Source organism: Mandrillus leucophaeus, unplaced genomic scaffold, assembly GCF_000951045.1.
Source record: "Mandrillus leucophaeus isolate KB7577 unplaced genomic scaffold, Mleu.le_1.0 Scaffold609, whole genome shotgun sequence".
Taxonomy (NCBI): Eukaryota; Metazoa; Chordata; class Mammalia; order Primates; family Cercopithecidae; genus Mandrillus; species Mandrillus leucophaeus.
In genome coordinates this window covers 210,884-234,068 of record NW_012106575.1, presented here as the reverse complement: position 1 = coordinate 234,068, position 23,185 = coordinate 210,884, and the positions used below count along the sequence as shown (strand labels likewise).

Genomic DNA, 23,185 nt, shown 5'->3' with positions numbered 1-23,185 from the left:
AGGTAGAAGGTTGGGGAGACAGAAACAGACCTTTGAGCAGAAGCTGCCTCTGGCACAATGAATGTCTCATCAGATGGTTCCCAAGATCCCAACATTTCTGGGGCTTTTCATCACCCATAGAGAAGTGGCATCGCTATGAAATTTCTGTACAGAAGGATATGTTCCCTGAACAGCCTAGAAAAAGAAAAGACACTAGTTTAGTTATAAAGCAGCAGAAGTTTTGTTTTTTTTTTTTAATTAGTCAAGACCCTTTTGGTTGTAAGTAACAGAAAAAGTAGCTTAAAAAATGAGATAAAGGGTATAAAGTGTCAGTTTTGCAAGACAGATACGTTCTGGAGATTTAAGTACAGCATGGGAACAAGAGTTAAAAATACTGTATTATATACTGGAAATGTGCTAAGCGGATAGATCTTAAATTAAATCTCACCACACACACAAATGGAAATCATGTAGAAGTGATGGATATGCTAATTACCTGGAATGTGGTCACTTCACAATGTATACATATGTCAAAACATCATGTTATACACCTTACATAAATAATTTTTATGTTAATGATATCTAAGTAAGGCTGTTAAAATATAGGACGTTTACTGACTTGTGTAACTAAAACAAACAGGGGTGGTGCTAACTGTGGGTAAAGCTGGATTCAAGACTCAAATGATGTCACTGGGACTCAGTAGAAACCTCTCTATTCCTCAGTTTCTTCTCTTCATTTTCCTCTAGTTTGGCCTCACCTGTAGGTAGGTCCCCTTCAAGTGGCAGTTCTGTTGTTGTTGTTGTTGTTGTTGTTGTTGTTGTTACAGAATCTTGCTCTGTGGCCCAGGCTGGAGTGCAGTGGTGCGCTCTCAGCTCACTGTAACTTCCACCTCCAACATTCAAGTGATTCTCCTGCCTCAGCCCCCTGAGTAGCTAAGATTACAGGCATGTGCCACCACGCCCGGCTAATTTTTGTATTTTTAGTAGAGATGGGGTTTCACCATGTTGCCCAATCTGGTCTCGAACTCCTGATCTCAAGTGTTCCACCTGCTTTGGCCTCCCAAAGTGCTGGAATTACAGGCGTGAGGCAACATGCCCAGCCTAAGTGTCAGTTCTTGGCAGCTCCAGGCTTATGTTGTTTTTACAGCTGCCAGAGTGGAAAGAGAACTTCTTCCCCAAAACTACAGCAAAACCCCGGGGTGACTGGGACTCAGTGGTGTGGCTAGGCCTTAACGCACTAATGGACTCACTCGATAGATGTGCATGAACCCAAATCCATGGGACTGTTTCAGTGGGACCTTCTGAATGGCCAGGCTGGTGTCCTATGGCTCATCTCGCAGTGACCAGGAGCTGGGTTCAACTATATTTGCACCATACAGGCTGAGAGTGGGACTGTCCCCCAGAAGGAAACTGGGGTCTTGTTGAAGAAACAGGAGTGATGACAGACCAGCAGTATCAGTGCATGTCTTCTGTGGCTTCCCAAGATGGGCAGGGTTAACTGCTTATGGATAGCAGCAACTCAGCCTCAGCATAGGCACACCCTCCATGGCGCCAGTGCTATGGGAAAATGTTAGAAAGAGAAACGCTTGTGTCCTTTTGTTTCCAATGGCACAGACATTTGGAGAAATTTGTCTGGAGGAGGGAAGAGCCTGATGGGAATGTTTTTACTTGTAAAATGTTTAAACTTATCCTAAGCTTAGTTCTCTTCCAAGTGTCATCTTTAACATTCTAATTAAGGTCCCTTCTAAACAAATGCACCAGTTCTGTGTGCTGCTCTGAGAACAAACTTATTTTTTTCTTCCCTTCTTTCTGTCATCATGTTTTTGCTGCACTCAAATTGCTTTAGAGAAAGAGGATTTCGGGTGTTGGTGGCGAGTACCAAAGAGATAAGGAGCAATTCTGATATTTTTGCCCTGGTATCATTGTACGAGGGCTAAAGTCACATCTAATTCACCACAGACAATGGGAGAGGCAGCTATTTCGTGTGCTTAATTGCTAAGTTTTTTTCCTCTCTCTGTCTTTCTGACTGTTTGATCCCATCTACTGAGACCATGGAAAATTTGGACCTTTGGGTTACCATTTCTTATGCCGTGTGTGTGTGTGCGCGCGCGCGCGCATGTGTGTGTGTGTCGTGGTAGGACTGTGGAGGAGGAGGTAGAGAGAGAGATGTTTCCTGAAATGGAAGCATTTGAATTCAGGTTTTTGTTGTGTGTGTTTTTAAAATTCTTCTGAGTTGGCTGTAATTGTCACACTGCATGTTTTGCCTAGATCTGAAGAATGAATTGTTATATAATACTCCGTGCTCATAAAAAAGCAAGGCAGGGAGGGAGAGGCATGGACTAATGAGACTAAGAGTTAAATCCAATATTTTTCAGAAATGCTTAAAATGGGGATGTCAGAGAGAACAATTGTTGTCCAAATTAGGCCCTGAATTTTTATCAGCTGCTTTATTTTGGCACTGAGGACATCACACACACACATACACACACACAACATAACACACAACCACACAGACACTAGGACCATTAAGAGGATACTCCCTCTTCCCATTATGTGAGCCAAGTCACATAAAACTTTGATTAAATTCAAATGCTTACATAAATTGTCTCTCCTCTCAAGAACACACACGTTCAATTTAATCTCTCTTGGCACTTTAAGTATCAAATCAAGGTTCTGCTGTCACTGCGGACAACTAAATGCTCACAGTTTCCAAAATGGGAATGAAATGAAAAGGATCTGCCAGGAAAAAAAAAAAATTCCAATCTAGTAAAGCCACAGATCCTCCTCGTCTTTGAATATTAGGCTGGGTGGCTTGGGAAAAGTGACTATTTTTTCCAAGCCTCGGTTTCTGCATCTGTAAAATGGGGAGAAGTGATGGGTACTGTTTCCTTATGGGGTCTGGTGAAGATGAACATAGATTGGTCCATCTCGGGCTGGTAGCACCATGGTGACCCCTAGAAAGTACGCAGTGCACGATCGTCCTGGGATCTGGGAGGAAGGTTTCTGAAGCGTGGCTTCTCATGATGTTCTCTCCCTCTCTCCACCTTTTTGATTTTTCAGGGTAATCAGGAAGCAGCCGCTGCCCCTGACACAATGGCTCAGCCTTACGCTTCGGCCCAGTTTGCTCCCCCGCAAAACGGTATCCCCGCGGAATACACGGCCCCTCATCCCCACCCCGCGCCAGAGTACACAGGCCAGACCACGGTTCCCGAGCACACGTTAAACCTGTACCCTCCCGCCCAGACGCACTCCGAGCAGAGCCCGGCGGACACGAGCGCTCAGACCGTCTCCGGCACCGCCACAGTAAGTGGACGTGTTGGCTGCGGGTGGGAGGTTATGCAAACCTGCGCTGGGGCACGTACCCCAGCCCTGGGAATGGTAGCAGGGGCGCATCCCCATCCACCCAGGGACTCTGGCAAACAGATCAGTCCCTAAGCCCACGCTCATCATACCAGCTTCCTGAATGAAGTTTACCTCATCTCCATGCATTCATTCTTAGCGTTCATTTAAATCAAAGTATTTTTTCATTAACTTCATTTATTTGTAAAGGGGCACATTTATCAATTTTCTATTCCTGTAGTTTTGCCTTTCTAGAATGCGATCCCAGTGAAATATCTTTTTTTTTTTTTTGAAAAAAAAAATTTGATGTAAGATAATATTTTTTAAGTCTTTATGGAGGCTGGGTATGGTGGCTCATGCCTGTAATCCCAGCACTTTGGGAGGCTGAGGTGGGAGGATCATTTGAAGCCAAGTGTTCGAGAATAGCCTGGGCCACAAAGTGAGACCTCATCTCTACAAGAAATTTAAAATTTAGCTGAGTGTAATGGTGCCTGCCTGTAGTCCCAGCTACTTAGAAGGCAGAGGTGGGAGCCCAGGGGCTTGAGCCCAGGGGTTTGAGGCTGCAGTGAGCTAAGATTGCTCCACTGAACTCCAGCCTAGGCGACAGAGTGAAACTCTGTCTCTAAATAAACAAAAATAAAATATTTGTGGAGTTATAATTTACATATCATAAAATTAGTATATTTTTAGTTGTACAATTCACTGATTTTTAGCAAATTTACAGAGTCGTGTGATGATTGCCATCATCTAATTTCAGAACATTTCCATCAGCCTAAATACAAATCTTGTGCCCCTTTGCAGCTACTCCTCATTCATACCTCAAAGCTCTGAACCTGGCTTCTTTACCTTAGCCTCATGCATTTGAGACTCATCCAGATTGCAGTGTTTGTCCCTAGTTTCTTCATTTTTATTGCTGGACCAAAGAGCAGGGGCTAGAAAGGGGCAGGGTGAGAGAATCTGGATGAATAAGGAAACTGTCCTGTATCTTAATGGTGATAGTTATGTGACTTTATACACTATACAGGGTAAATTTTATTGCATACAAATGATTAAATGGATTAGAAACAGGCATATAAACAACACAGACATTTTATCATCACTGTAAATGAAAACTGGTGTTTTGACCATTAATCAAATGTAACTCTAAGCAAAAATAATTACAGTAAAATTAAATAATGTTCATTTGTGTGCCACATAAAGTAATCATGTATACCACAAAACCTATATGGAACATGCATTTGGGAACCTTTTTCTGCAGAATTCTTTAGAAGCTTGGGCACCCCAAACCTCTTGTCTGGAACATTTTTTAAGTGCAAGGCAATTCTGCCTCTTCTTCCTGTCCCAAGACCTCTGGAAAGGCAGTATTTGTGAAGAAGTTTATGGGTTTGAAGCATGATACATTTCCTATGATAAAAGCAACCACTGACTAACTTGGCTACTTGCCACCTCATTCATTTGGAAGCTAGTTTTGAAGATTTTTTTTAAAAAATAGTATACATTCTGACATTTTTAGTTGTCTTCCTCCCTTTTAAATTTATTGTGGTAAAATACATACAACATAAAGCTTACCCATTTTAACCATTTTATTCATGTGCAAATTTCAATGGTATTCAGTATATTCACTAGGTAGTGCAAAACCACCACCATTATCTGGTTTGAGAATGTTCCTACCACCCCAAAAGGAAACCCCCTACCCATTAAGCAGACTCTCCCCATTCTCCCTCTCCCCAGTCCCTGGCAACCACCAATCTGCCTTAGAGATAGTTTTTTGTGTCTGGCTTCTTTCTCTTAGCACAATGTTGTCTAGGTTCATTCATGTTGGGTTTCCCACTGTATGGATAGACCATGTTTATTTATTCATTAGTCCATTGATGGATATTTGGGTTGTCTCCACATTCTGGTTCTTCTGAACGCTCCTGCTACTGATTTTTTTGTATTTAGTTGCTGTGCCTTAGGCCTGGTCTGTTAAATGAGTTTGCCGGATCAGCAGGTGTTTGTTGCTTTTGCGTTGACTACCGGGCAGTAGTGATGGGGGTGTTGTTTACTGTGTGTTGGCCATTTTGTGATAATCAGTAGTAGTAATGCCTGGATAGGTTATTTTCAGATTTTAAAAAAAGGTGCAATCAGACATTATTTATTAAGCTAACTGCTGTGGAAATTTTATGTATTCATTTATTTACTCACAAATATTTATTAAGCTTCTACTAGGGCCGGGACTCATACTAGCTGGCATGGTTGAACCAAACAAAATGATCTTTCCCTCTTGTAACAGTATGAGAGGCAGAAACTGAGCATGTGGCAAATAGCATGTGCGATAGATGTCTTAAGGAAAATATGGGTACCATAGGGAAATTAAAAAAGAACAGAGGTGCTACCTGCAGACGTATAGTCTGGGAGCATTTCTTAAGGAGATGGTCCTTAAGGTGATAAGACAAAGCATCTCAGGCGGAGGGAATACCACAGTCAAAGGTTGTAAAGGTAGAAAGATCTGGGCTCATTCAAAGTCCTAAGAAGAGGCTAGTATGTTTCCGGCATGGTGAAGGGGATTTGAAGGTGATGTGGCAAAAGATGAACTGGGAGGAATGAGCAGGGATTCAACATCCTACGGGCCTGTTGGGTCTGATAAGGGGTTGAAATTCCATGTTACAAGCAATGCTTTTTAAAAACTTTAAGAAGAGTTTAAGTCAGAGGAGTTATGAAATGAGACATAAAAAGAAAGGGTTAGTGATGCCTAGCTTAAAGGAAATTTAATCTAGTTGGGGAGTTGAGATGCTCCACATCTTTACCCTGCAAAAAGAACACTTTAGAGATCAACACAATTGAATTTAAATAGCGTGTTGGGTGACCACAGTGCCCCAGGCACTGCAGTGAGATAATCTGATGTGCAGACAAGCTCTCTTTTCTTGGAGAGCCTTTGGAGGATATAGGATATGTTTTCTGTTAATTATGATAATGTGCCAAATTCTAGTGTACAGGTATTCACAGCTTTTATCTATCGTGATGATAGTAGGAGAAAACATTTTCAAAATCATAGTCAGAGGTTATACCTTTCAGAGTCTTCTGGTAACAGGAAAGAGAAAACTCAGTAGGAAGTGTGTTGGCCCGTACGATAAAAAGTCCAGGTGGAGGATAGACACAGCCTGGTTGTTGGAACATGTCCATCAGCTTCTAATGGGAAATCATCCTGGGTTGGCTTCCTCGTCCTCACCTCCACTCTCTGGCTTTGTCCTGCAAGTTCAGGCTCCAGTCACCACCTGTGAAAAGCTCTTGGATTTATCCTATATAAGCCCTCTCATGGGAATCAGTCTCCATTCCTGGCTTGTGTGGTGTTATCTTCATTCAGTGGCTGAGGCTGGTACTGAGTGTCCCAGCCCTGGGGTCACTGAGGAGCTTCATATCCAAATACATGGAATGAAGACTATTTCATCAGAGTTCATGATAAGATACCTTCAGAACAAATCATTAAAGAAACTAAGTAGACAGAACCTGTTCAGAGCTAAAGGTAGCATGGTGAGCCGTTTGTATAAAAAAAAAAAAAAGCTTGAATTGGTGTTCATCAAGAGTAGGGAGTGAAGAGAAAGACAAGGACAGAACATTGGAGAGCTCACAGCATGGGGTTTGAAGAAGAGGAACTATTGAATAAGACATCAGTAGGATGTTCAGATTGGACGTTCAACCAGTTGAATGTTGGGCTATAGAGCCTGCAGGGAATAAACTGAGAAGACATTATTAAAGTGACAGTTTGGACATCTTCAAAGATCTAGAAGAAAGCAGCTCTGCTAGAGTAGTGGAGGGACATGCAGAAGGGACAAGAGTTGAGGAATAAATGGGATATGTTGGAGTGGGCGGGCATTGCTCATTATAAATATTTGCAGTGATAAGGAAAAAAAAGAGATTGCAGCTGAGAAGCAATGAGGTCAGAGAAATCGGTAGTATAGTTGATTTAGATTCACTAATTTATGCCAACAAGGTCCGTCTGTAGGGTGCAAAAGACAGGAAACAAGACATAGGGAATAATGGTGGAGGAAAGGAAGGGTTGAAGTGTTTTATAGGAGATAAGAAGGAATAGGACCAAGAGTATTCAGATACAGTAGGTAGTCTAGGAAGGAAGAAATATTTTTTAACAGCTTTGTTGACATACAATAAACTGTGTATATTTAAAGTATACACTGTGATACGTTTTTACAAATGTACCTACATGCACCACCATTACTGCTATCAAGATAATGAATACGTCCATTATCCCAAAGTCTTTTCTTGCTCTTTTATGATCCTCCCCTCCTCCTCTTTGCCTCATTCCCAGGAACCAATGAGTCTGCTTCTTTTGCTATAGCTTAATTTGCAGTTTCTAGAATTTTATATCAGTAACATCAACATTATGTGCTCTCTTTGGCTTCTTTTACTCAGTATCATTTATTTTAGATTCATCTATATTGTTGCATGTGGCTGTAGCTCCTTCCTTTTCATTGCTGAGTACTATTTCATTGCGTGGATATGTCACAGTTTATTTCTCCATTTACCTATACATGGGCATTTGGGTTGTTTTCAATTTTGGGTAACTCAGAAATAATTCTGCTGACATTTGGAACTACTTCAATTTTGAAACAGAAGAGAAGGAAGGGGGAATGTAGGAGGATGCAGAGAAATTTTCAAGTCAAGAGATAATGTGAGGAGTTCCATCCACGTTGCCTTCATTTTTTCCATGAATGGAGGCAGCATCATCAAAGGCAGGCTTCCTGAACTTGGGCAAACATATTCGAAATCTGCCTTAGAGAATTCCTAGAGTATTTGAATGGCAGTGGGTGCTCAAGTTTGGAGAATGTGAATGTATGGTGGACTGGCTAACTGTCTAGTTGGTCTCCTCCAGCAGTGTTTGGATGGTACACAATCTCAGGGGTAGGATTTTAAAGGAAAGACAGCCATTAGAGGCTGAAGCAGGTGGGCTTTGTGGCTGATCCTGAAGGAAGTTTTAGGATTTATATTCTGGACTGGTATTGGGTAAGTACAGGGATCATAAAGGAGCCATCTTGTTTTTTGTTACAAACAATTACATCTGTATACTTATCTCTCTTTGGCCAAAAAAGAGATGCCGCTTTTGAGTTATCCTTTCCTGATCTACAGCAGCAGAACGTGGTCTATGACAAGTTACTTCAAATTGTCTGTGCCTCCTCCTATGTTTATTGGGCGGACTTTGTCTTTACTGCAGGTTCTTAATTTCCTATGTAATGAATTTAACCCCAAAGTGGGTCAGAACTATGGTTCTCCCCACCCCATATCCAGGACCCTGTGTTTGCACAAAATGTTACTGTTGGGAGATACCTAAGTCATTCCCCATACGATAGTGCTGTACCTGGAATGGCTCTAACTTTTCTTGGACATATGTATTCACGATGCTTAATATCATTCTAAGGACACTGTGGAGGCCATTATTTCTTTGAGAAACTAAGTACTTTTGGGTAAGAGAAACCATCCATCCATCTGGTGGCCTCCAAGAACATCTAATATATGCACATGATTTAACACAAAGTGCAGAATCTGTAAAAGGGAAGGAGGATGCACCCAGAGCTCCCAACCAGAGCTCAGTAAAATGCAGACAGAAAAGACTTACCAGGTCATCCTTTCAGTTCCCCACGGACTGAGATGAGTCCCTGCAGGCCTTTTTTTCTGCTGAATTTCTATTTCATGTAGGCCTCCAAACATATCATGGATCACATTGCTGACAGAGCCAATACTGTATTATATTAGATACTGTTCCTGACAAGGTATTTTACTCTTGACATATTATCATTAGAGATTTGCAAGTGGCGAATTCTCCATGTATCTCCAATAGCAAGTTAACTTCTATTTATAATGCTTCTGCAGTCTGTTGAAAAGGCTCCCACCACTTTCCCACTAGCTCTAGGCCCTGATGGGAGAAGGAATGTGGGTGCCCCAGCTAGGTTTCTGAGCTGGAGGCTCGACTGACAGGGAAAATAACTATTTAAAGAGCCAGTTTCTTCTTTGGCCTCAGCCGCTTCCCACTGGAGTGTTAACTGTGCCTCCAAATTTCCTTAATACTTTTAGGAAGATAAGACATTGGTTGGTGATGGTGTCCTGTTCTTAACCCTTTCCATACCAGTTTTGATTTTGAAGCTGATGAATTCACTAAGGTATAGGGAAAAACAGCAATTCAGGCTTGGGGTTTAAAAAGTCAGACATGGGAAAAGGATATAAAATGAAAACTAACATGTCCTAACACCCACAACCCAAATTCTTAGTCTCTCTGCCAGAAGTGAGTTACTAATACCTTATATTTCCTTCCAGAAGTGTTTTATGCAAATGCAAGCATATGCCTGCTTGTCCTCTATCTCTATCTTTATCTCCCTCTATCTCTATCATCTGTCTCTAATTCAATCTTTGTATCTTATAACTACTCACAATTTCCATTCTCAAAATTACAGAATTGAAATCTAAACACCCACTTTGGCACCCCCTTTATATCTCAGAGATTATTCTTTATCATATTTAGGGGTTCAACTCGTTATTTTGTGTGTGTGTGTTTGTGCATTTTTATGTACAGAAGTATCCTAATGATGGCATTTAGGTTGTCTCTGGGTTTAATCTTGCACTGTTGATATTTACCATCAGGTTACAGTACAGAGCTAGGTACAAAGATTGCTGTCCATCTCTGTGCGCCTCTGGGTGTGAATGGTTAAAAGGTACATGGATTTAAGATGTGGACATAGATCAATTACCCTACAAAGAGCTGGCACCAATTTGCACCTTCATGGATAGAACCTAAGAAGGCCTGCACCCACACTCTTGCCCAACCCAGTGTGCTAGCCAAGTCTTGGTTCATGTCCCTACGGACTCTGTGTGTTTGGGTGTGGCTATCCCTCTCTTTGACAAAAGAAAATACTTTTAGAATTGTTGGGTGTCCGGGAGAAGAAAAGTTGAGGTGTGCTGTCCTTGGTTAAGGCCTCCCATGGCCCAAAGACCATTCTAGGCCCTCTTTTGGTCACCATCTTGTTTTGTTACCACATCAACCTTTTAAATGCTGTTAGAATCCCACCAATAAAGGGACAAAGAGGTTGAAGATGCTTTGAGTTGGGAATGGTGCAGTTGAGGTCCTCACCCATGTCTTGTCTGCCTGATGTTAAAGTCCAGGCTGTTTCCCCAGTCTCCAGCTGTCTCCAAGAACAGGGGTACCCAACCCCTAGGCCACAAATCAGTGCCGGTCTGTAGCCTGTTGGGAACTGAGCTGTACAACAAAAGGTGAGTGGTAGGTGAGTGAGCATTACCACTGTAGCTCTGCCTCCTGTCAGATCAGCAAAGGTGTTAGATTCTCAGAGGAGCGCAAAGCCTATTGCGAACTGTACGTGCGAGGGATCTGGACTGTGTGCTCCTTATGAGAATCTAATGCTTGATTATGTGAGATGCAACTATTTCATCTTGAAACCATCCTCCCTGCCCCACCATGTCCATGGAAAAATTGTCTTCTACAAAACTGGTACCAAAAAGTTTGGGCACTGCTGCCCTAGAGGATCTCTTGGCCAATGGCTTAGAATTCTCACAAAGGTTGGTTTCTTCATGGCTGCCCTCTAGCTTAGATGAACAGGTCAGTTAAGACCTGGCCTCCGGTCTTGACAAGAGTTGACCCTCCATTCTGTTTACAAGTGGAAGGAGCTCAAGTTGACCATTGAACCTCTCTGCTCTTATGTGTTCTCTTACTCCCTTCCTCTGCTGTGACCCTTCTCCAGATCTCCTCCCTCCCTCTTTTCTTCCAAACAACCCTCAGACGATGGATTAGAGAATAACAGAGTTTTTTTCCTTTGAGGAGAGTTTACGCCTCATGTACTTATGTTGAAGGCTGGGCAAAATAATTGAAGGTTGCCGTGTCTAAAAATAGGGTGAAGAGTTACATCTAAATGAGAATCAGGAAAAACATCTCAAAAATTGTAACTTTTGCTCATTGAATGTCAGACTATATTTTAAGCACTTTCCATGCACAACCTCAACTAATCTTGGCCCTCCCCACCACTTATGAAGTGTTATCATCCCATGTTATAGAAGCAGAATCTGAGGCAAGTCACTTAGTGAAGGTCACTGTGGCTGAGAAACAGTAGCCAGAGCTCAAAAACAGGCATGTCAGACTCGAGACCAAAATTCTTAAGGGCTAGAAGCCCAGAAGGCATCCCCCAGGCATGCCCAGCCACACTGGCCTCTTTTCTAAATAGATTGCTATTGCAGAAAGGAATTACTCATTTCACCCTGGGGAGGGCCCCAGCAGACCCAAGCCTGTGCAATATTACAGACTTTGAGTGTGCTCTTGTTGGAGACCTGCGCCTGGAGCAAACTCCAATAACATGTTTCGGTGGCTTCAAAATTGTCTTTTCAGATGACAGTGTGACTGAGCTGTTTTGTCAATACCAGTTCTGTTTTCCTAAGATTCACATTTAATTTGAAGACATGGGTACTGTCTCTTGTTTCCTTAGGAGCCTGAGAACGATGCTTCTTACTCCCATGTATTCTCTGCAATAAATGGTCCTTGGCTTTCAGGATAAACTAAGGACCTTTATTACACAATACCACTGTTATTTTATTATTTTAAAGACCCTGGTCATCAAAGAGTGTCCAGTTCTGGAGAGCCAAAATGAATGATTTATCCCAACTTAGGATAAGTTGGACAGGAACAGGATATCTCTGAGCATCTCTGTGTCTGATGTTCTTTTTAGGACTAGGGTTTCAGCCTCAGATTTTGGCAGAATTGGAGGTTGCTATGACAGGTAAAAAGAAAATGGCACTGGTTAAATATCTTTAGATGTTATCAGGAGAAGCAGGGTAGAATCTAGGTACAGAGCTTGGCACTCTCATTCCCAATCTGACCCAGAGTGGGACCATAGGCATGTTACATAACTGAGCCTCTTCTTTTTTATATGTGAGGTTTACAGTTGTTGTGAAATCCTAATACAGTAATGTCTATGAAGGTCTTAACACAATCACAAGCACATAGTAAACATTCTGCCAGGTAGATCATCATAATTATGAGATAATTACAGTACCCATAATGAGAAATCAGAGTGGTCTCCTTGGTTCCGAATTCTTCATTAAAAATATTTTATCCAGGGGAATAAATTCATCATAAGAATTGTGAAATTTCCTGTTTCAAGAGTCAAACTAAAACTCCAATTCCCAATTTATTTTCAAGGTAATTTTGTATTTAATGATTTATAGACAAATAGTTTTCAATCACTCATGTTTTAGTACAAATTATCAGTACAAGCTGTTCTTGGTCTAAGTCTAGGTCATGGGCAAACAAAGTGAGATTCATTAGAGAAGGAAATGACTGAAGTTTTGTTTTTAAGACCTGAGAACGTCTTGCTCTTGCTAAATGAGGAAAGCTTAGGCATATTCTAAGGGTTGGATTTAATGTTTCCTTAGGGGGACTTCACTGGCATATTTCAATTGCAAATCTGGCAGCCATCTGACAAGTTTCATTGTGACTTTGTCTTCATTTGGTGGTTTGTGCTTATTCATACCTGTATTTATTGTCATCAATTTACCCTCTCAGGATGACTAAGCAGTCTCTATATTTGCTTAGGACCTTCACACACCTAAATCTGTCCTTTCTATAGCTCATAGAGACTGCTATGCAAAGGACTGATTTAAGTGTTCAAAGATCTTAATTGCCTCTGCATAGCTCGTAGCCCCATTAAGCAATTTAATTTATTTATTTATGTGAGAGAGGGGTGTCACTCCATCACCCAGGCTGGAGTGCTGTGGCACCATCTTAGCTCACTTGCAGCCTGAAACTCCTGGGCTCCAGTGATCCTCCTGCCTCAGCCTCCTGAGTAGCTGGGACTACAGGTGTTTCCAGTGAACTTAGAAATAGGCATTAATCTATTTTGTGGGCGGTATTTGGGTCATGCATTAGCCCACAATCATCATTTTATGCCCTTAATTACATGCCATATACTCTTTAGGTGCATAGTAAGTTCCTATGAATTCTGTGCAATTTTCTAATTCAAGGCTGGAACAAAGAAGTTGGCTATTCTCTGTTAACAGAAGATTCAGGAACGAATCTCAGCCAGAACCTTGCAATGCTAGAGCTGGAAGAGCCAAAGAGTTCACCCACTCTATCTTCTCTTTGCACTTATTTAAAAAGATCACATAAGTTATGGGTTGGAAACACAAGGCCAGGCACAGTGGCTCACACCTGTAATCCCAGCACTTTGGGAGGCCAAGGCGGTGGATCACTTGAGGCCAGTGATCCAGACCAGGATGGCCAATATGGTGAAACCCTGTCTCGACACAAAAAGTACAAAAATTAGCCAGGCATGGTGGCGGGCACTTGTCATCCCCACTACTCGGGAGGCTGAGGCAGGAGAATTGCTTGAACCCAGGAGGCAGAGGTTGCAGTGAGCCGAGATCACGCCACTGCACTCCACCCTGAGTGACAGAATGAGACTGTCTCAAAAAACAAAAACAAACAACAACAACAACAACAAAAAGAAAACTCAAATACTTTTGCATCCAGGCAAGTAACATCCATGTTTAAAAGAGATTAGCTTATGTTGGAGACATTGGCAAAATAAATTTTAGTTTTCTCCATTAAGGTAGGCATTAGCATGATGGTATGTAGCCCTTTGGTGAGCACGCTGTAGTAGTTTAGCAAACAAATCGTCTGTCCACAGGATGTGGTCCCTATCCATCCATCTATCCAATCATTGCTATGTTGGATTGTTGTACCACTATTATAACTTCATTGACATATTTCCATTGTAAATGTTTAGAATTCTTTCTTCTTAAGAATAAGTAGCAATTTTTATTTTTCTGGGTTCTCTTGTTCACTACTATTTCATTCATTTTTCTTATCTGTCCAGCCTCTGAAGATACTGAGTTTATAACTCCTGACTTAATCTTGGAAACTTTATTGTTTAACAAGAGGTGAATTTAGGCTGGGCATGATGGCTCACGCCTGTAATCCCAGCACTTTGGGAGGCTGAGACGGGTGGATCATTTGAGGTCAGGAGTTCGAGACCAGCCCGGTCCACATGGTGAAACCCTGTCTCCACTAAAAATACAAAAATTAGCCAGGCGTGGTGGTGGGCACCTGTAATCCCAGCTACTTGGGAGGCTGAGGCAGGAGAATCACTTGAATGCAGAAGGCAGAGGTTGCAGTGAGCTGAGATCAAGCCTCTCCGCGCTAGCCTGGGCAACAGAGCAAGACTCCATCTCAAAAAAAAAAAGTGATTTTAGGAACCTGAACCCTTTAAGGGAGACTGTATTTCAGGTTCATAAAAAAGACAGTTTGGATGCTTCAGTGTGACAGTGCAGAGATTCATAGAATGTTAGAGCTTGAAATGACTACCTTATCTTCCTGATTCATTTACGAATGATGCTCAGGTTCAGAGGGAGAAAGTGAACTGCCTAAGTCACACAGTGAGTATCACAGCCGAACCTAATGTAAGGATGTCCTAAGAGAAAACTTCCACTGTACCATGCCCTTCCTCTGCCTCTATCTCCTGGATTCCACAGCCGTTTTTAAAATACACATACCCAGGGTTATCTCTGCATTGAAATAGACAAAGTCCCAATGACACTGCCTTTAGGAGCACACTGAACTGTACACTGTAAGTCTCTGTTTCTCTTTGCTATCCTATTTTGGTTCCTAGCCAGAGGTTTCAGCCACGAGTGGGCCTTATTCTCACAAAGACTTCCAGACTTCTAAAAAAAAAAAAGAAAAAAGTCTTCATTTTATCTAGTTCTCTTCTGCTGCTCCTGGTGGTTGTATCAATGGGTCTTTGTGAATTCAGCAATGTCGTGTGTTCCTGCCAGCTCAAGTCCCAATCATTACTTCTGGGTCAGGACACTAACTAGGGGGTCTGAGTTTCTTCCTTTGCATCCCCGAAGAATGTGGAGCAAGAATGTGGAGCTTGTCAAATTGTCAAATTATAGCATTTGATGTCGAGCTAGGTCTAAGTGACTGTACAATCTCTGCAACAGTTCAGAAGCTGGCCTCTGCCACTGGTTGAAACATAACCAGACTCTCAAGAGACAGTGAGCCAGGCAGTCTGGAGATCCCAGGGAGATGCTCATGGGCTCTCTGGCTTCTGGGCTCTGGGGAGAAAGCCATCACCACCCAGAAAATAAGCCTTCACCCTGACAGCAGCAGCAGAATGTACCTGGGCTTGATGACCGGACTTGTATGGCATCTCAGTGTCAGGACACTTGGGACGGAAGCTCCATGGGCAAGTTCTTTCTGCAGCAAACCAAGATTTTCAGCCTGTACCACTCAAAACAAACCAGACCATCAGGACCAGTTAATGTGAAGTCTTAAATATTGCAGATTTGTTTTGAAAGTTAAAAGGCAATTTTCTTGTAAAAATTTTTTTAAAAAATGTAGAGTTGCAAATCATACAATCCAAACAATATGGGCTGCCCTTATCTTTTAAAAGAGAGAAATGTAAATGCACATTCTGCTTGTCAGATGGGGAACGTCAAATAGAAACTTCTTGGGCTGAAAGGAAGATACAAAAGAGGAAGTAGATATCAGTTATTGATAATGTATGGATAATGATCACTAGCATTTAGTGAGCTCATACTGGGTTCCCAGTAGAAGTGGTACTATCAGCTTTCTGTGGACTATCAGATTGAATTTTCACAGCATCCAGAGGAGGCAGGGACTCTAATTAACCCCTTATGACCTAGATGAGAAAACCAGAGCATAGAGAAATCGAGGATGTTGCCCAAGGTCACAAGGCTGATGAGGGCAGAAATGGGATTCAAAGGCAACCGTGGTCCACTCTCTTACCCAGTCCATGAGCCGTGCACTATACTGTGTATTTCACTGACATAACTGATCAAGGAGTAGGTGCGATCATACCATAATTACAGATGAGGAAACTGAGGCACAGGTATGAAGCAAATGCAAACATAGGCCTGGCAAATTCCAAAACCCATGTTGTGTGATTACCCCATTAGTGGTTTATTTTACCTAAATGACATTCCCTGGTAACTATTTCAATTATGATAATATCACTACAAGCAAATATCTTAACAATCCTGAAAGTCTGTAGAGCTCTAAACTCCCTCAATTTATACAACTAAACCCACACACCCCCTTCCCATCCCTAACCCATCCCCTTTCCCAGTGGCATCCAGTGGCCCCATAGAGTGAAAGGGGCCTTCAAACCCTTTGGCAAGCTCACAAGAGGAAACCTGGATTTCCCAGAGAAACTTGCTACAAGGAAATTGCTAATTATAACCCAAATTGTATTTGACTTCTGCATATTTGCTCCATATTGTTACAGTATAATTTAAATAGATTGTTCCCTGGCCTTTTTTAGGGGGAGAAACTGGCTACTTTTTTTTTCTCCACTAAGAAAAGCAATGGTAGATGTAGTGCTCCAGTGACAGGAGGTGGGTTTTGTCCCCCCTTTTCCCTCTAATTGGCTTGCAAGTGGGAGTTGGGTTAGCAATTATGCCGGGACTTGCCTGGGGTTCCAGGCGGTGACATTCATCTGGTGGCTACACAAAAGGGGAAGAGACAACAGTAGGTGGGGCCAGCTTGGGGGAGATGAGCCCCAGAGAGGTTCTCTGACTCTAGAAGGCAGATGGGGCAAATCCCATGACGAATATATCATCTCCCCTTGGCAGTTGGGGACAAGGGGAGACGGTATATTCATCATTGGATTTGTGAGTTTTTCCTCTTTTGAGATATTGAAGCTCTTGACAGAGAAGACCAGAGGGGACCTAGTAAAAGGGAGAATGTGAGTTGGATGCACACCCTGGAATACAGGGCGTTGGCCATTTTTCTCCTTGCCTAGTCTAGCTGTGGATGGGGGCCAGAGCCCCTTAGCAGCTTTTCCTTCTCTCTCTTCTCTCCAGTCTTCTCCAGGCTTTTAACATCAGCAGAAGTAGCAAGGCTAAGAGTTGGCAAACTGTAGCTCATGGGCCAACTTCTGCCTGCAATGTTTTTGTCAATAAAGTTTTATTGGAACACAGTCACACTAACTGGTTCACGTATTGCCTATGGCTGCTTTTGCATGATGACAGCAGCTTTGAGTAATTGTGACATAGATCGATGGCCCACAGAGCCAAAATTATGCTTATTGTTTGACCCTCGACAGAAAAATTTGCCAAACCCCGATCTAGGCCAAAGTGTACATATTGTTGGCCTGTTGGCTATATTCAGGCATCAGGCCTATTTTATTGGACTCAAATTAATTAATTGCCTACATTGTAAAATGAAAGTTTTCACAAAATAAGCTAGCTTTGATTAAAAAATGGAAAAATGTAACAAAACATGGCAGTTAATGTTGGGGATGTGTCACCCGTCCCCTCTGTCTATTTGTCATAGTCGCCAGCACTGCCTGTAGTAGGGTTTTACCAAGTGTACCCTTCTACCTGCACGCACTGGTCCTCGTGGGCATTTGAGTATGATACTCTTTCAAGTCCTCTGGGTTGTTTTCTAATAAATGATTTGGTATTTCTTACCGGGCTGATGAATTCCATTTTTAAATTCTTTCCTCTCCATCAAACCGGACTTCCCTGTGGAACTCCAGAAAGAAAATAAAAAATGTGTTTGTGTAATGCCAGAATTTAGTGACTGCCAGAGTTGTTGTATCACAAATATAGCACTTTTCTTCCACCTTGAAACACACACCCATACACACACACACTGCCCCGTATTTTTTAAAAAGGGGACCTATGTCACTGCAGATGTTTCTTGACTTATGCTGGGGTTATGTCCCAATAAATCCATCACAAGTTGAAAATGCACTTAATACACTTCACCTACAGAACATTGTTGCTTAGCCTAGCACACCTTAAAGGTACACAGAACACTTGTATTAGCGTACAGTTAGGCAAAATCATCTAACACAAAGCTTCTTTTATACTGAACTGGCAAATATCTCATGCACTTTTTTACGCAGTCTACTGAAAGGGCAGAACAGAATGGTTGTATGGGTACTCAGAGCACGATTTCTACTGAATGTGTATTGTTTTCACATCATTAAATTGAAATATCGTAAGTTGGGAATCATCTCTACTGACCTTGATTTAAACGAAAGAGGAATTAGGAAATACTACATTCTTCAGTCAGAGAATGAGTTTGTCAATTGTTATTATTAATAGAACAAATAATAATGGTGTTGGGCATTGTATTAATGATTTAAGTCCATTAATTCTAAAAGTAATGGTGGGTAATGTTACCTCATTTTAAAGATAAGGAAAAGAGACTCCGAACGGTTGTATAAATTGTTCCAGTGGCCCTGGGAAGTGATGGACATGGAACTCAGATCCAGCCCTGATTCATGTCAGAGGTCCCAGTATTTCCACAGCAAGTCTTTTTTTTTTTTTTTTTTTTTTTTGACATGGAGTTTCGCTCTTGTTGCCCAAGCTGGAGTGCAATGGCTCTATATCTGCTCACTGCAGCCTCCACCTCCCACGTTCAAGCGATTCTCGTGTCTCAGCCTCCGGAGTAGCTGGGATTACAGGCACCCACCACCACACCCAGCTAATCATTTTTGTATTTTTAGTAGAGACAGGGTTTCACCATGTTAGCCAGGCTGGTCTCAAACTCCTGGCCTCAGGTGATCTGCCCGTCTTGGCCTCCCAAAGTGCTGGGATTACAGGCATGAACCACAGTGCACGGCCACCACAGCAACTCTTGAAACACTGAGCATACACGGTGGATCTAATGATTAACTAAAATAGGCAACTGATGCCTTTCTCTGAAGCTTACATGTAGAATGTGGTAAGCCCCAGGATAACTTCCCCTGTAGCTAGAATAACTGATCCCAGGAAGAGCTCCTGGAAGCTTGATTTGATCCACTGAAAGTCAGTTTTGGGAAAAGCCGTTAGTGCATCTTCTGTTGTTCTCAGCAAATCTTCCGAGCATTTTTTCACCAGGCTCAACAGAGGGAGAACTAACGGTAATGTATGTAGTCGGGGGAATGGCGGGTTTCTTTTTCATGGTAAGGGTTCATAGGGTAGGAGAATATCCACTCGCAGCAGCGGAAAATCCTAATGAGCAGGATCCAGGTTTTAGGGGGCCTTTAATTCTAACAGAGTTCACCCTGGGCTGCTCAAACATCTTGACTTGCCCTGCTATGTGTGTGTGTGGCTTTAGGAAGCCCTGCGATTTTCCTTCTTTAGCTGGAATATCAAGTGCTGCAGGCTTTCTGAGAATTCAGTGTCCTGACACTGGGGCTGAGCCCTTGGTAATGACGCTGTAGACACGAGGTAATTACAGCTCTGTTAACTCCCAAGTCAGGCTAAGTGGACCTCTGATTATTATTCTGAGTATAATAGGAGCATAACTAACATTGAAGGGAAATTGGACTTCTCTCTTTTATTAACCGCTTTTATATTCCCTTGTGCATGGCTATGATGCTATGAAATCTCCTTAAATGTGATATTACTCAATATAATACAATAATAATGCACACACCGTAATGTATTGGATTACTTTGCAAACAGCCCTTAGGAAATTGAATTTCCCATCATTTCCCTGGGCCAGCTTAGGGTTGCTGGGTTTACAGGCCCTTTCTGTAGCTGGGAGTCTGGAATCTGCCTTCACAGTCACTTAGCGTTTCATGGATGTGAGCAATTGGTCCACACCATTTTTATTAACAGCGAGAATGTTGGCCAACCATGTTTCCAGACATCTCACTGGACATTGCAGCTCAGAGATGCAAACAGTGTTTGATACCTCAGCATAGTTTGAAAATAAAGTGGGCTAGATGGTATCAGGAAGGAAGCTAGATACAGGGAAGGGAGGCCTTCCATGCTGGAATTAAATTCTCAAGTCTTTGCCATTGCCTTTGCTGGAGAGTCTATCAAATCTTTATTCCTTTGTAAAGTCTTTCCTGACACCACCTCAAAACCAGAGTTGGTTCTTCCTTTGTATGTTTTATATGTTTTGAAAACCCATTCTTTGTTTGGCACCCAAAAATACTTATTGAATTCCTACTATGTGTCACACATACATTAATCTATTAAATGCACATCAACAATTTTACAGTCACTTAAAATTTAATATTCGGCATAAAGCTATAAACTTTTCGAGGCTACCACTGTGCCTTATTCATCACTTTTATTCTCAGTGTTAGGCAAAGTGCCTGGAACAAAGCAGATACTCAATAATTGTGTATTATGCATTTATTCATGAATATTTCTTGGGTTCTTACTATTTGAGAGGCAGAGAACTGGGCCTTGGAGATATAAGAATGAATCAGACAGACATAGCTTCTCCTTCAAGGAACGTACAGTCTACCGTAACACAGAATACACACACACATGTCACTCACACAGTTGAATGCAGCCAGCCCTGTGTATCCACCAGGTTCTATATCCCGTGGAAATAAGAAAACACTGTATTTTCCATCTGCAATTGGTTGAATCTGTGGATGTGGATCCCGTGGAAAAGGCAGCTGACTGTAATTACATTTGGAAAAACTTCTGTGAAGGAAAGATATAGGGTGATGTGCAAACAAGCAACAGGGAGACATAAATCAAAGTGGAGATGCAGTTAAGACTTCCTTAAAGAAGTGACTTTTAAGATCAAAATCAGAGGCTGGGCGAGGTGGCTCATGCCTGTAGTCCCGGTACTTTGGGAAGCCAAGGTGGGCGGATCTCTTGAGGCAAGGAGTTCAAGACCAGCCTGGCCAAGATGGTGAAACCCTGTGTCTACTAAAAATACAAAAATTAGCTGGGCATGGTGGTGCACGCCTGTAATCTCAGCTACTCAGGAGGCTGAGACAGGAGAATCTCTTGAACTCAGGAGGTGGAGGTTGCAGTGAGCCGAGATCGCACCACTACACTCCAGCCTGGTCAACAGAGTGAGACTCTGTCTCAAAAATAATAATAATTAATAAATAAAAGACATGCAGAGAAAGGTGGGGGAATGTCTTGAGTAGGACAGACAGCAGATGCGGAAGTAAGATGTGAGGGCATGTGGAAGCCAGCTGTTAATGGCCTATGATTGTCAGTTGTACATGTCTCTTTCCAACAGGACAGGGATGCCATGGTAGTAGCTTGATACCTCCAGGGTGAGAGTATTTACACCATGGGCATTGGCAATGCTACTGACGAGGGCTTTTTGGTCTACTTTTCTGGAGAGCTGATTGTTAATCAGTTACCAGCACACCAGTGACAGAAAGGAAGCTGGCATATTCCCATGACAAAATGAATGTCAGTGTGGCTGGCTGGACAGGCATGGAGACGGTGGCCCAAGCTGAGGATAAATAGGTGAGCAGGAAACACTCATGCAGAGCCCTGCAGGCCTTATTTGGGGGTTTTGTACCATGGGGGGCCGTTGAAGCATTTTAAGCAAAAAGAATGCCATCATTAGGTTTGATTTTAGCAACGATCTGACTACCATGTGGACAGTGGATTGGAGAAAAGCAATAATGGTGTTGGGAAGTGGCAGAAAGGACAGTCAGTAAGCTCTTGTCGTGGGCTGGATGAGAGATGTTGATATGAACTAGAGTGGTCTGGAACATGGGTTGGAGTCAATATCGAATGACCAAATAATCTGCCAGAGCTCTCTGTAATACACAGTATTCACACCTGTGGACTTCTGTGACAGTTTGGGATGGTATCGTCCCTTGTGATTTAATCCTGAGAGTGACCATTGAGTGAGGATGTGGCGATGCTCTCTGTACGGTGAGGAAACTGAGGACATGGGCAGTTGATGTGACTCAGTGTGTTTCCCAAGGTCATAGCGGAACAAGTCTGATTTAGTAATATGTCTGACTCTAGACCTATACTCATAACCACAACTTCACACTCTTTCCTGCCAGCTTCTTCTAAGGGGTTGGAAGAATGGAGATGCCACTGAGCTGGGAATGAAGACATCATAAAAAGATCTACCTGGTTCTATGAGATGCATCCATCCTAATCTTACCAAGGGAAGTAGGAATCAGGAAATGTTGACTTCTAATGTGATTTCACCCAGGCCCTTATGCTTGGGTCCATCTCAGGAATGGTGTTTGGAATTAACGCAGGAGCCAGAGACTAACCAAACCCCGCCCCCACCCCAGTGCAGATTTCAGTTGAATGCAGACTAGAGCCTTTGAAAATTATGCATTGGAAAACAATTCTGGATAAATTAATTTCCATCATACATAATGCATGAGGGGAAATCCGTGGTATTTTTAAACAATGGTAATGAGAGAATCTGCCTTTTGGGCATTGATCCCAATTAAATTTATTTCAGCAAACATTTATCAACACCTACTGTGTGCCAGGTTCTTACTGGAAAACAGAGATGAGTCAGACATTGTCTGTGCCCAGAAAGAGTGAGAAATCAATGGAGGTTCCCGCAGAGTGATCAGCTCTGGGCTAGACCTTGAGATTGGGAGACAAAGAGTTGTGAGTATTGCCCTGGAGGGACATACATCCTAGCAGAGGAGAACAAGGACCCACCAGAAGATCTGAGAGTGAGAGTTTGCTGAGGAAGGGTATCTTCTGCCTGGGCTTCACTTGAATGGTTTTCTTTCATTAGTCCTTCCCTCCATCAATAAGATCCTTGTTTAAAGTCTCCTATTGTCCAGCAATGGTATGTGCTGTCTATCTGCCCCAGTAGCCCATAGCTGCCACTATTGTGCTACTTTTCCTATGGTGACCACTATTATTACTGCTACAACTACCTGACCCTACTGTTAGTACTATTACTTCTTATAGTGTTGCTATTATTTTATTTAATGGTAAATCATACATTCAAAATTATTTGTTGAGTGCTTACTGTATAACTGGCACTGAAGATTCAGGAATACACAAAAAGTAGCCATGGTTTCTTCATTTAGAATATTATCTTGTAGGAGAGAGAGATGGAAACAAATCAACAATATAACTAAATAATTACAAATTGTAATGT

The 23,185-nt window shown here is 42.2% G+C and overlaps 1 protein-coding gene across 9 annotated transcripts in view; it reads left to right on the top strand.

The window, feature by feature from the left end:
• Positions 1 to 23,185, top strand: part of RBFOX1 (RNA binding protein, fox-1 homolog (C. elegans) 1) — a 1,371,131-nt gene that overhangs the window by 1,156,473 nt on the left and 191,473 nt on the right. For all 9 annotated transcript variants that reach the window (XM_011999919.1, XM_011999921.1, XM_011999917.1 and 6 more), the window contains one exon: positions 3,040 to 3,282. In XM_011999919.1, the coding sequence (XP_011855309.1) occupies positions 3,040 to 3,282 (243 nt within the window). The remainder of the gene's footprint in view (positions 1 to 3,039; positions 3,283 to 23,185) is intronic.